Raw genomic sequence first — 12,363 nt, 5'->3', positions numbered from 1 at the left:
GTGTGTGTGTGTGTGTGTGTGTGTGTGTGTGTGTGTGTGTGTGTGTGACTATGTGTGTGTGTGTGTGTGTGTGTGTGTGTGTGTGTGACAGAGAGAGACAGACAGAGAGAGAGAGAGGCAGAGACAAGACAGAGAGGTTGGGTGTAGAGATGGAGAGGGGAGTAAATACTAATCGGTATCAAGTTATAATTACGATGATGATAATAATTACGATGATGATAATACTGCTGCTACTAATAATGATACTACACTTATAATGATGAAGCTACTACACTACTACTACCAATACTGCAACTACCACTACTACTATCAACATCATCATAATCATAATAATGATCATGAGAATGATATAATTTATATAACGCCTTCTCTACTACTACGACTACAACCAACATCAGCATAATGATATATGATAGTAAAAAGTAGTAATGATATAATTTATATAACGCCTTTCCCAGTAAAACATACTAAATTGCGCTGTACAGTGAAAACAAAAACAACAACAACAACAACAACAACAATCAACAGTTTACATCAATAAGCTTGCACGGGCATTCAACCAAACACTGAAGTGTTTTCAGACACACGACACACAACACAACTGACAACACAACTGTTACAGTCTCAAATCCCTGAACTGAAATCATCTTCAGTGTTGACGACCTTCAGCAGTCCATTGACTAATGTATGACTTTTTCAACTCCTTGTTAAACAGTCCAGTTGGTTCGCTGTTATAGTTGTTAGTTTTTCATTAGAAATATGTTATATTGTTATGATTTTTTGTTTATTTTTTAAACAAAACTTAAATCAATAATTTTCACACACACACACACACACACACACACACACACACACACACACACACACACACACACACACTTTCACTTACTCGTATGCGTACACAGTAATCCCCCCCTCCTCCCACTCGATTTTTTTCCGTCCCTCGTCTAATATCACTTACAGTGAAAAGACGTTAAACTAAAGAACGAACAACAACTGACAAACACTTATCATACATATCACACACCACATGAGCGGATGTCTGTTATCATGCACTATATACTGTATGTGTATTGTTTCATGTGAGGTGCTTAGAGTCCATTATATATGGCCGGAGAGTCTGCGCTATATAAGTACTATATATATCATCATCATCATCATCATTATTATAAGTAGTAGTAGTAGTATCATTTTCACCTAAATTATAAATTATGCACATTTCGTATTACTACTGACGCTAGGTTACACTAATAAGACAATGCTTAAATCCATATCACAGTACTTCAAAACCAATCACAAACATCGTAATGCCAAATTGATATAATACTTAAATCACACCCTCTCCCCAAAGAACATCTCAACAACATACACAGAATACTTAAAACCAAACACGATACTGGAAAAGAATCCCATGAAATAGTTAAAACCAATCACATACATGCCCAAACAATGTAGTGTCCCAAATCACAACTTGATACTCAATACCTATCACCCCATCCATACAACACCTCAGCAATATATACATATATATATATATGTGTGTGTGTGTGTGTGTGTGTGTGTTGTGTGTGTGTGTGTGTTTGTGTGTGTGTGTGTTTCTTTTTATCACAACAGATTTCTCTGCATGAAATTCGGGCTGCTCTCCCCAGGGAAAGCGCGTCGCTACACTACAGCGCCATCCATTTTTTTTTTTTTTTTTCCTGCGTGTAGTTTTATTTGTTTTTCTTATCGAAGTGGATTTTTTGACATACACACACACACACACACACACACATGAGGAAAGACTGAGGAAAAGTTGATATCTTTTTTCCTGGTGGGAACACCTTATTAAACACACCGAACGATAGTGACCGTCGGCAAAAAAACAAAAAACAAAAAAAACAAAAACAAAACCCAACCCCAAACACTTTCACACGTCGCTTTGTATGGAGACTGCCCTCACGATTTTGATGGCACTTTACATGCAGGCTTTGTTACCAGGCTGCCACCAGGAAAATACATCTCGGTGTTTCTTGTCTTCTTTCACCTGAGATGACTGCCAGGGACACTAAACTTGATAGGTGAAGGGCAGGAATGAGAATGGAAGTGATGATACGGTGGAAAGAATTTGTGTGTGTGTGTGTGTTTGTGTGTGTGTGCGTGCGCACATGTGTGTGTGTGTGTGTGTGTGTGTATGTGAGAGTGTGTGTGTGCGTGTGTGTGTGTGTGCGTGTGTGTGTGTGTGTGCGTGTGTGTGTGTGTGTGTGTGTGTGTGTGTGTGTGTGCGTGCGCGCGCGTGTGTGTGTATCAGCATGTCTGTCTGCCTATTTTTTGGTCAGTCTGTCTCTCTGTGTCCTCATTTTTTCCAGAGTAGGTATACTACTTACCCCTCTCGGTCTCTTTCTCGATCCTCCAATCTCTCGTTTTTTTGTTTCTTTCTTTCTCACCCCCACCCCCCGTTCTCTCTCTCTCTCTCTCTCTCTCTCTCTCTCTCTCTCTGTTATCTTTTTATTTTATTTATTTTTTTCAAAACCTGGAACCTGGAGTGTTCAGTTATTGGTTTTGCATCACCACTTAAGAATATGCATACACTCTGTACTTGGCCTTCTAAAGAAGGACTGCGCATAGGTTATCTAAATATCAATCACGCATTAAATAAATTGAATGACATATCATTGATCTTAGAAAATTCCGGAAATCCTTTTCATTTGTTTTGTTTCTCAGAATCACGTTTATCTGATCGCATATGTGACTCTGATGTAACTATCCCAGGTTATAAGATACTCCGCCTTGATCCAAAAGCTTCAAAGGAAACAGGTCTGTTAGTATATTACAGTCAAGCAATCACATTAAAGCGAAAAATGAGTTTAGATCAGTTCGACATTGAATCCATATGGTTAGAAATTAAAATAAAACATATCAGTCCGCTACTTATTGGATTTATTTACAGAAACCCGGCTGAAAGAGTGAATTGGTTTGATGATTTTATTTCAATGATGGATGCTGCCATGCTTGAAGATATAGAAATTATTATGTTCGGTGACTTTAAAGAAATTATTATGTTCGGTGACTTTAACATTAATCTATTAAAACCTCAGCTGCAATGGAATCAGATATATACAGCATACAGTTTGGAACAACTTATCGATAAACCAACACGAGTAACCCCTAGTTCCAGTACCCTCATTGATCACATTTATGTTTCATGTAAACAAAATATTGTAGAAATATGTTCTCCAGTCACTGGATGTAGCGATCACTCACCTGTTTGCATCACCTGGAAAAGAAAAGGTATTAAAATTCCAAAAGCAAGTCACAAAACCATTGAATATAGATGTTTCAACAACTTTAACACAGATACTTTTTTGCATGATTTACTTTCTTCTCCACTTTCTCATGTCTATCAATACACCGATCCTGAAAATGCTTTAGATTTTTGGATAAAAACCTTTAGTAATATTTATAGTAAGCACGCACCAATCAGGACTAAACGAGTGAAACACCGTATGTTACCTCCATGGATTTCTAAAGAAATAAAAAATGAAATGCACCTTAGGGATCTTCTAAAACCAGTAAATCAAGAAGAATATGTTAAAAAAAGGAATAAAGTGAATTCAATGCAACGAAAAGCTATGCACAAGTATTGCCAACAGAAAGTGACTAACAAAAAAGACTCAAGATCTATTTGGGATGCCATTAACAGACTAACCAACAAGCACTATACTAAATCACAAAATAATACTAATGATATAACCCCAGATACAATTAACAACCATTTTGTAAATATAGCTGAAAAGTTAATTACTAATGATAGATGGAAATATAATGATTTAGAACTGGTAACTGATTACTGTCAATCCAAAAATATAAATTCAAAAGTTTTTATCCCTTATTTATCAGTTCCAGAAGTTTTTGCCTCTCTAATGTCCATGAAACAGTCAAATACCAAAGATATACATGAACTGGATAGCAAAATCATGAAGATTTCGGCACCAGTAGTAACAGAGTCTCTTACCTACATTTATAATCTCTGCATTGATAAAAACTATTTTCCCGTATGTTTCAAACAGGCTAAAGTTTTTCCACTCTTCAAATCAGGTGATCCTTCTGATCCTTCTAACTACAGGCCTATATCTATACTATCGGTTCTTTCAAAACCACTTGAAAAGCATATCCAAAAACATATACTGTGTCACTTAAACAAATATCAATTGATTCACCCAGTACAGTCAGGTTTTAGAGAAAACCATTCTTGTCATACTGCTCTGACACAAATGATAGATAGATGGCTCTTAAATATAAATAATGGTAAATTCACAGGTGTTGTCTTCGTTGATTTTGCTAAAGCCTTTGACGTAATAAATCACTCTATTCTCCTTAAGAAACTTGCTTGTTATGGCTTAGCTAAGAATACTTTACAATTTCTTTCTTCCTTCTTATCAGATCGACAACAACTGGTCTGCATCAAATCTTCCAAATCAACTTTTCAAGAAATAAGGTATGGTGTACCACAAGGATCAATTCTTGGCCCCCTTCTTTTCTCCTTGTACATTAATGATTTGCCTCTTTATATCAAATCTAATTGTGAATTGTTTGCCGATGACAACTCCATACACTCCGACCACACATGCATTAAAGTTCTGACATCCAATTTACAAGACAGTGTGAACAGATTAGTTAATTGGACAGAACATAACCATATGTCTCTCAATGCTCAAAAAACTAAATGCATGTCTGTAACAACTCGACAGAAACGCCAGATAATGCCAACAAATGTTTTCAATATTTTCATTTCCAATGTTAGAATTGAAGAAGTCAAATCACACAAAGTTTTAGGTGTAGTTATCGATAATGATTTATCATGGTCTGAACATATTACTTATTTATGTAAAAGGATGTCTCAAAAAGTATTCCAGTTATCAAAAATAAAACACTTTCTAAATACACATGCCCGTAAACAATTCTTTAATGCTCATATATAGTCGATAATAGATTATGCTTCTACTTTGTGGGATTCTACTAGCGCTAATACTCTAAAACCTCTTGTTAGATTATACAAACGTGCTTTGAAATTAGTTTTATTAAAGTCAAGTTCATTAACTCCTAATGATTATAGGTCACTTGATATCCTCCCACTGGAGCTAAAACTAGAATATAATAAGGCTGTTTTTATGCACAAAATAGTAAGCGGCTACGCACCTCCTTCAATTATAAATAACTTCCCAGTAAATAACATAAGACATGTACATAAGTTGCATATACCTCGTCCAAATCTTGATCTTTTTAAGTCCAGCCTAACTTACAGCGGGGGAACGTATTGGAATAATTTACCACCACGTTTAAAAAATATTACTAACCACAACAACTTTAAGCAAAATCTAAAAATGTACCTATTCACAAAAATTGACGTCACCTGAAATCCAACATTGCTTTCGACAATTGTGAGTTCCCTCTCACTCTCTCTTGAGTGGATGCATTTGTGTGTGTGTGTGTGTGTGTGTGTGTGTGTGTGTGTGTGTGTATTTCATGATTTTTTTTTTCTTTTCTTCTCTTCTTCTTCCTTTTGTGGAATGGCTTTGAATTGTGAAATAATGGTATATTTTGATTGTGTTTTGATTTTGTGCTCATTTTCGCTTTTTTAGCTTTATTCCCTCTTTAGGGCGAGGGCTGGATGTAAAAAAGCATGTTACTTGCTTATCTATTACCCTCGATAATAAAGATTTTGTCTTGTCTTGTCTTGTCTTGTCTGTCAGAGCGGTATAATGCTAAATGGGTACACAAAAGAGTCATTTATATTGTCTATGCCTATAAAAACAACAACAAAAAAACATCCACTCAGAATAGTGAACAACATTCTCTAAACAACGGGTATGGGATGACAGGGGAAAGGGGGCTGGTGACAATTTCCAGTCAAGTTCTGACTGCTACACCTACAGTACTTCACCTTTCTACTTGCCCACATGTTTCTGCAACCCTACTTGACGCAATCGATTGACAACTGTAGTATACGTTCCTCAGCCGACGTCACTTCGCCTTTGACATTTTTCAGCAGGCCTCTGTCCCAGACACAACTTGAACAGTTCTGTTGAATAATGGCTCAATGGCTCCTTTGTAACGCGTTAATGGCAGATTGCCATTGCTGCTCAGTGTTACTGATCCATAACTGTACGTGTGCAGTCAGTCAGATACAATACGGTTAATCGTCATGTATGGATGAGCAACATGACGTCCGTATGGTTATAACCATCTGGCTAAAATCTCTGCAAATGTTCATAAACTTCAGTTTCCGATGACTGTATGAATGATACGCGAATCCGTTTCAGAGAATGCATAATAGATATAACCTTTTTTTTTTTTTTTTTTTTTTTTGCTTGCGAAGTAGGATAAATATAGTAGCTTATAGAAGGAGCTACTCGAGACGGTTTTCTGCAGCGGCTCTTTATACTGAGACATCTAGCTATAGCGCATATTCTTTATTGAAGCGCTATTGTTTTTGGAAAAGCCCACAGAGACTCTGTTCCGTTTTGAAGAAATTTGCGCAATGTTGGTTTGGAAATGATACCAATATTCGTTTGATTTGCAAAGCATCGTGCTGTACTGACCTTTCATGCTAGACTTACGGCCGCTCCCTCTCTCTACCATTATTTCTTTTAGGCGATCGATGATGTGATGGCCTTGTACCTGTTCTTTTTGGTATTCTTTGACTTTTCTGAGGGTTTCCGATTATCCTAGATGTAGGCCGCTCGTTGTCTTTGCGTTACCAGCACGTCTGTCAGCTCGCTCATTTCCCTTAACACCTGCATGTCCCAGGCAGTATGCCCATGTAAGTTTTTGGATCTGAAAGTTGCGCATTTATTGCCTCATGCCACTCTGGGCTTCCCATTCCACTTTCACTGAGTTTTCTGTATGAGGTTCATTGAGTCCGGTAGAATCATGGCATGTTGGTTTCCAGGCATATGGATAGATGATAGCCACTGGAGAGCATGTGTCACAGCTTCAGCTTCCATCGTTAGGCTGGAGGTTGTGACTTTGTAAGCAGCATTCTCTTCCCTAATTGTTTTTTCATTTCGTTTCGCAGTGAATCCCCAACCAGCCTGGTCTTTGGTGATTGAGCCACCGAGGGGGGTGTATGCGTATGTGTGTGTGCTTGTATAAGTGAGTGTATGTGTGTGTGTGTGTGTGTGTGTGTGTGTGTGTGTGTGTGTGTGTGCCGTGGAAGCTGCGATACGTAGCCTAGGAATGAGTATGTGGAGGAGGAGGGGGGGTGTGTGTGTGCAGGGTAATGTGTGTGTGTGTGTCAGTGTGTGTGTGTGTGTGTGTGTGTGTGTGTGTGTGTGTGTGTGTGTGTGTGTGTGTGTGTGTGTGTGTGTCGGGGCTCGTGTACGTTAGTATGCATTTGTTTGTGCTTTCATATATGTGAAACTGCATGTTTGTTGCATATCTGTTATGCATGTGTGTGTATGTGTATGTGTGAATGTGTTTCTGCATGTTTCACATTTATTTGCTTATTTATCATAATTATTGTCTTTTTATTTTATGTTTATTTATTATTATTATTATTATCATTATTTTTTTGGTGTAGCGTATATGGATTTGTCCGAACCCATTGACGCCTCCTTGAGCTGCTGATACTGATACTTGAAGCTCTATGCGTTCTAACTCAAATATTCAAAACAGAAAGGCAAAACAACAACAACAACAACAACAAAACAAAAACAAAAACAAAAAACAACAAAAAAACCAACCAAACAAACAAAAAACAACAACCCCCCCAAAAAAAACCCAAAAAACAAAAACAACAACAACAACAAAAAACAACAACAAACAAACCAAAAACAAACAAACCAAAAATTTATGTCATATTCTGATTATGCTACATCATGATGAGGCTGATATGGTCAGGTGAAAGGGATAGAAAAGGATACTGTGGATATACTCACAGTAATTGCTTATTCACAGATCCTACCAGTCCAAAGTCCTTTGGCACAGTGTTGCAGGGATTCGGTTTCTCGATCAGGTTTGAGCATCATCTGCAAACCGTTGAGAAAAGTTCAGTTTGTACGGTTTGTTCTGTTGTTGTTAACACCTCTTCTGTATTTTCTTCTTCAGTCATTATAATTGTTAATATTCTCCATGCAATATGAACGGCGAGTAGAGAGATACGCAGTTCCAGGAACCTTTGCGGATTATCGTCGCAACGGGTAATGGGAGTGCATGGCTTGATTATAGTCTATAAACAAGTTTATTTATTTTTGTATTAAGCTCAAATTATCCTCATCTATATTTATTTAACTATAATTAGTTACATATTAGCCTTCAACCCGGCAATATACAGTCTTCAGTTTTTTCCCATATCGATCAAACCCGACTTGTAAGTGGGCGGAGTGCGAAAATTAGTGGTTATTTTGGTTTATTGGTATCATTCATTAATAATCAATTTTGAGGAAAGTATAATTATCGTGAGTAGAGTACCCGAGCAATGAAATATTGGAAGTTTTCCAGATAAAACACAACTGACACACTTTTTATACCCGTCAGTGAAAGAAACAGGTGGAAGCCAACGAGAAGCAAACCACGCTTTGAGTTGATTCGTTCGAAAATTGATTTTGTCCGTGTCTGTGGTGTTATCCAGTTCATGTTACATAACCACGTTTACGTCAGGGAGACTCGATCTGATGTCAGTGGAACAACAAAGGGTATGAAGTCAACCACATGACTGGGGAAAGGGGAAAGGACTCTTCGTCTTCAGGGGCAAAAAGTGATTGGGTTGGGAAGTTTCGGTGTGAAATGTGTATAAATGAATTTCAGTTGGTCTGTTCATAATATTTAAGGTATTTTTTTTTCAGGAAAATAACATGTTCTGATTTTTTTCCCGCAAGGTTTCTTGCATCAGTCACAACCAAAAAAAGTTCACCGTCACGTGACCTATCACCAGTTTTACCCAAGTTTTTCGAACTTAAAATTTGGATAGATTTTAAGAAACATTTTTTTTGTTTTGTGTATTATATATACCAATTAATATCTGTTTGCGAATGGATTTTCAATTATGAGATAAACCTGAAAAGTGGGTAAGTTTTGGTCAGAACACTTGCTTCACAAACTTGTATTCCTGAGGGTCGTCAAATATGAAAGGAAACGAAAACGGCGTAGGGATGTAATGGAAGTTTTGTTTTATGAGTACTTGCTGGGTTTTCGTGGTGTTCAGTGGTATTTTCATATATCTGAATGAATCATCACCATGTTACAGGTCAAAATTATCTGGAACTAAATACTGTGGAATGCTATTTCCGATGACGACCGATTCACAATGTTGACCCAGCTTTTGCGGATGAATATGTCTCTAAACCCTTTCAACCGAAGTGGGAGACAAAGAATTGACACTGCTATCTTTTCGATGGTTCTCGTCGATTTCATCGCTCCTCAGCTTAATAACTGAAGTGTAAAAATCAACCTTACTTTGAACAGGTAAGACTGGAAAGTAGATGTCTTTCTGCGCAGTCGCATTAGCATTATGGAATGTCGGTCAGTGGCGCGCTACTTGCCTACCCAGCGATCAATGAGTTTAGAAGAGGATCACGCCATCTTTGAGGAAGTATTTTGAGCATGTGAGAGTTTATATGAGCCTTTTAGCGTAAAATAGATACAATTTAAGTCATGAAATTATTCTCAGCTGCTCGAGGAATAAGAAGAAGGCAATGTTCAGAATTTAGACACTGCCTCTCCGGCTGTGGAAATTTGGTGTGCATCGCGCAATCGCGTAGCGCAGTCGCACTCCATCATGTTATGTTCTGCCTTGCGCAGTGGGCACGAAAAGAGAGATGCAGACGACAAATTTCCTGAAAAAAATGGACGAAATGAAAATAGCGAAGATATTCATTTTGGTCAGGTTATGGTTTATGCAGTTGATGCAGTGGTACTTCATAAATGAGCGAAGGCCATTTGTTCAACGAAACGACCTTCCCAAACAAATATGGCGTCGTTTAGGTTGAGAGTGGCACAGCCTCAAATGTCTAACTGGAGAGACCTACTCAGGTGTTAAACCGATCTTTTTTTTTTTGTTCTTGTTCTAAGTAAGCTCACATATGATATACTTGTATGCGTGCTCACATATGATATACTTGTATACGTTATTTATTCGTGATTTTATGATATTTGTCCATGTCTCATTTCATATCTTGTCTCTGCCTCCACTCTGCCCTGTGAAACGAAATCGTGGTGTAACTTCAGTTCATGTGATTCCAAGTTGGCAGTGATTATCCCCACCCTTTTTCCTTTGCCTGTTGCTCTGCCACAACCACCATTGCGTCAAGACATTGACTCCTTGAGTGATTATATTCGTTTTATAACTATTCAGTTGGGTTGAAGGAAGCAGGTACTGCTCGTTGGTTGTTGGCTGTTTCGGACTGTTGACTTAAGTCATGTTATTTATGGCAGTCATATAGTATACAGATACATTGCATTCCCAAGGCGAAGATGTATGTCAACATTCAGGAGAATGTGATGTATGATAGGAGTTGAGCCTGTTTGATAGTCCATCCTTCAGAAGCACACTCTAGCCAGTCCATGTGTGCATTGTTTGACTTATTTTACAACTTGCATACATGTTTGTCTTTGACTATTCTTACTCAGCTTTACTATGTTGGACCTTCCGAGTGCATAGCAGTTGGTTCTCATTGCTTACTGTGGAAATTTTGTTCTGTGGGATAATGGTTATTATTTCTCAAAAAAAAGAAGAAGAAAAAAAGCCTTGCATTTTAACTGTCACATTATGTGACTAAACACATTTGATGGATGGCAGGTCATAACGAAAACTTGCTGTTCAGGGATGGTATCCTTGCATGATTTCCAGACCCAATCTGAATTTTCTCCAGAGACTGTGGCATTGTGCTGATTTCATAGTAAGAATGTTGATGTTTCACATGTGTTGTGACCAGTGCTTCTGCAGTGTTCACTCATGTCAGGGGGGTCCTCTATCAGTCTGTCTGCTTTTAGTTAGTCAGATTTTTCTTTATTCTGGTGCCCACTTTGTTGAAGTGTCTTAAGGATAGTCATTATCACATTTATCACAAGAAATGTGGTTGATAAATGAGCGTTTGTTGTTACCTGTTGTTACTACTGTTAGTATGGATAAGCTGCGAGTGTTAGACTAGGAGGGTAGACTCTTCTTCATTTTCAGGTTTTGTGATTGTCTTTGAGTTTGACAGTCCTTTAAGGTGTGGTTGCTGTTGATTCATGATCATCATTTTATTTTCTAACGAGCTTTTGGGTTTATGTGTTGGGTAAGCATCAGCAGATGGACTGTTGTATGTATGCAGGTATGGTGTCATAAATAGATAAGTCTGACATGCTTTGAGACCACTGAAACTGGTCATGATGTGGACAGAGATAGATTCAAAATCCAGTCATAGCTTTTGGAGAGTGGTGGTTTTTTGTTTGTTTTTGTTTTGTTTTTGGTTTCTAGTAAAGTTAGTTCTTGTGTTGATGGCATAGGCTCCTTGAAGACAAGTACAATCAGCTGAATGTTTTTTAGCACAATAGCAGAGAGGCAGCGTTTGGACAGTTTTTAAAGTGCTTGGTTTTTTATGTGTACATTTGCATAGGTTTGCATTTATACTAGTGTAGTCTTAATTTAGTTAAAACTGTACTGTTTTGTAGTTAAGAAAACTATTTCTCCTTCCATATTTTTTTTATTCGTTGTGAAATTTACATGTGGGCTGAGAGAGAGAGATGTTTTACAAGATAACAGCTTTAGCATTTATTTGAAATTCGTGTCTTGTATGTAGTGGTATTTGTTTCTGTGCACACTCAAATATGTGGAATGTGTTACGTTTGCAGATCCTGTATATGAGGCAGGATGAATCCCACAATAAACGGCACAGTGCATGGTGCGGCCATCGGCAACATGACCATCAATGCTGCGCACATCAACCCAGCAATGATGGAAGACGACCTCAGCGATCCCAGTTCTCCAGAGAGTGGCTTTGATACAGCTGACCTGCTCACCTCGGCATGCAATGATGAGGTTACAGCACAACTTGCTGCTTCAGGTAATTCAGTATCACACATGTAAATCCAAGTCAGGTCAACAAAACTAATCTCCGAAGAGAAATTCATGTTTAATTACACATACTTAACCGTGATCCAACTAGTGCAGACTCCGGCAGGGGTCTGACATTCCTGTCCTGTGCAAACTACTATCCGCCTATGCGGAGAATACGAAACTACGGCCGATAACCTCCCGGAAGTAGGTAAACATGTTTGGTAGTGTTGTCATGAATTTAGGAATGACCTTTTTTGTTTTGATGTGCTGATGAAGAAAAAATCTTCAGTTTTTGTCACAGTCTTAAATTATTTTTTTTCTTCTGGGGGATGGGTTGCAGAAAG

The 12,363-nt window shown here is 37.9% G+C and overlaps 2 protein-coding genes across 7 annotated transcripts in view; one reads left to right on the top strand and one right to left on the bottom strand.

Annotated features, from left to right (window-relative positions):
* LOC143284964 (histone deacetylase 6-like) overlaps positions 1–9,489 on the bottom strand; it is a 14,583-nt gene extending 5,094 nt beyond the window's left edge. Inside the window, exon 1 of the mRNA XM_076592126.1 lies at positions 9,436–9,489. Coding sequence (XP_076448241.1) covers positions 9,436–9,489 — 54 coding nt within the window. The remainder of the gene's footprint in view (positions 1–9,435) is intronic.
* LOC143284512 (DNA-binding protein P3A2-like) overlaps positions 9,292–12,363 on the top strand; it is a 22,642-nt gene continuing 19,570 nt past the window's right edge. For 3 of the 6 annotated variants that reach the window (XM_076591222.1, XM_076591215.1, XM_076591219.1), the window contains exons 1-2: positions 9,502–9,584; positions 11,815–12,026. In XM_076591222.1, coding sequence (XP_076447337.1) covers positions 11,834–12,026 — 193 coding nt within the window. In that variant the 5' untranslated portion in view covers positions 9,502–9,584; positions 11,815–11,833. Of the gene's footprint in view, positions 9,445–9,501; positions 9,585–9,767; positions 10,012–11,814; positions 12,027–12,363 lie in introns of those variants that run through there. The other 3 variants (XM_076591216.1, XM_076591218.1, XM_076591217.1) reach the window with 3 other exon arrangements.

This window comes from Babylonia areolata, chromosome 8 (assembly GCF_041734735.1).
Source record: "Babylonia areolata isolate BAREFJ2019XMU chromosome 8, ASM4173473v1, whole genome shotgun sequence".
In the NCBI taxonomy this organism is placed as follows: Eukaryota; Metazoa; Mollusca; class Gastropoda; order Neogastropoda; family Buccinidae; genus Babylonia; species Babylonia areolata.
This window is presented reverse-complemented; position numbering and strand designations above follow the sequence as displayed.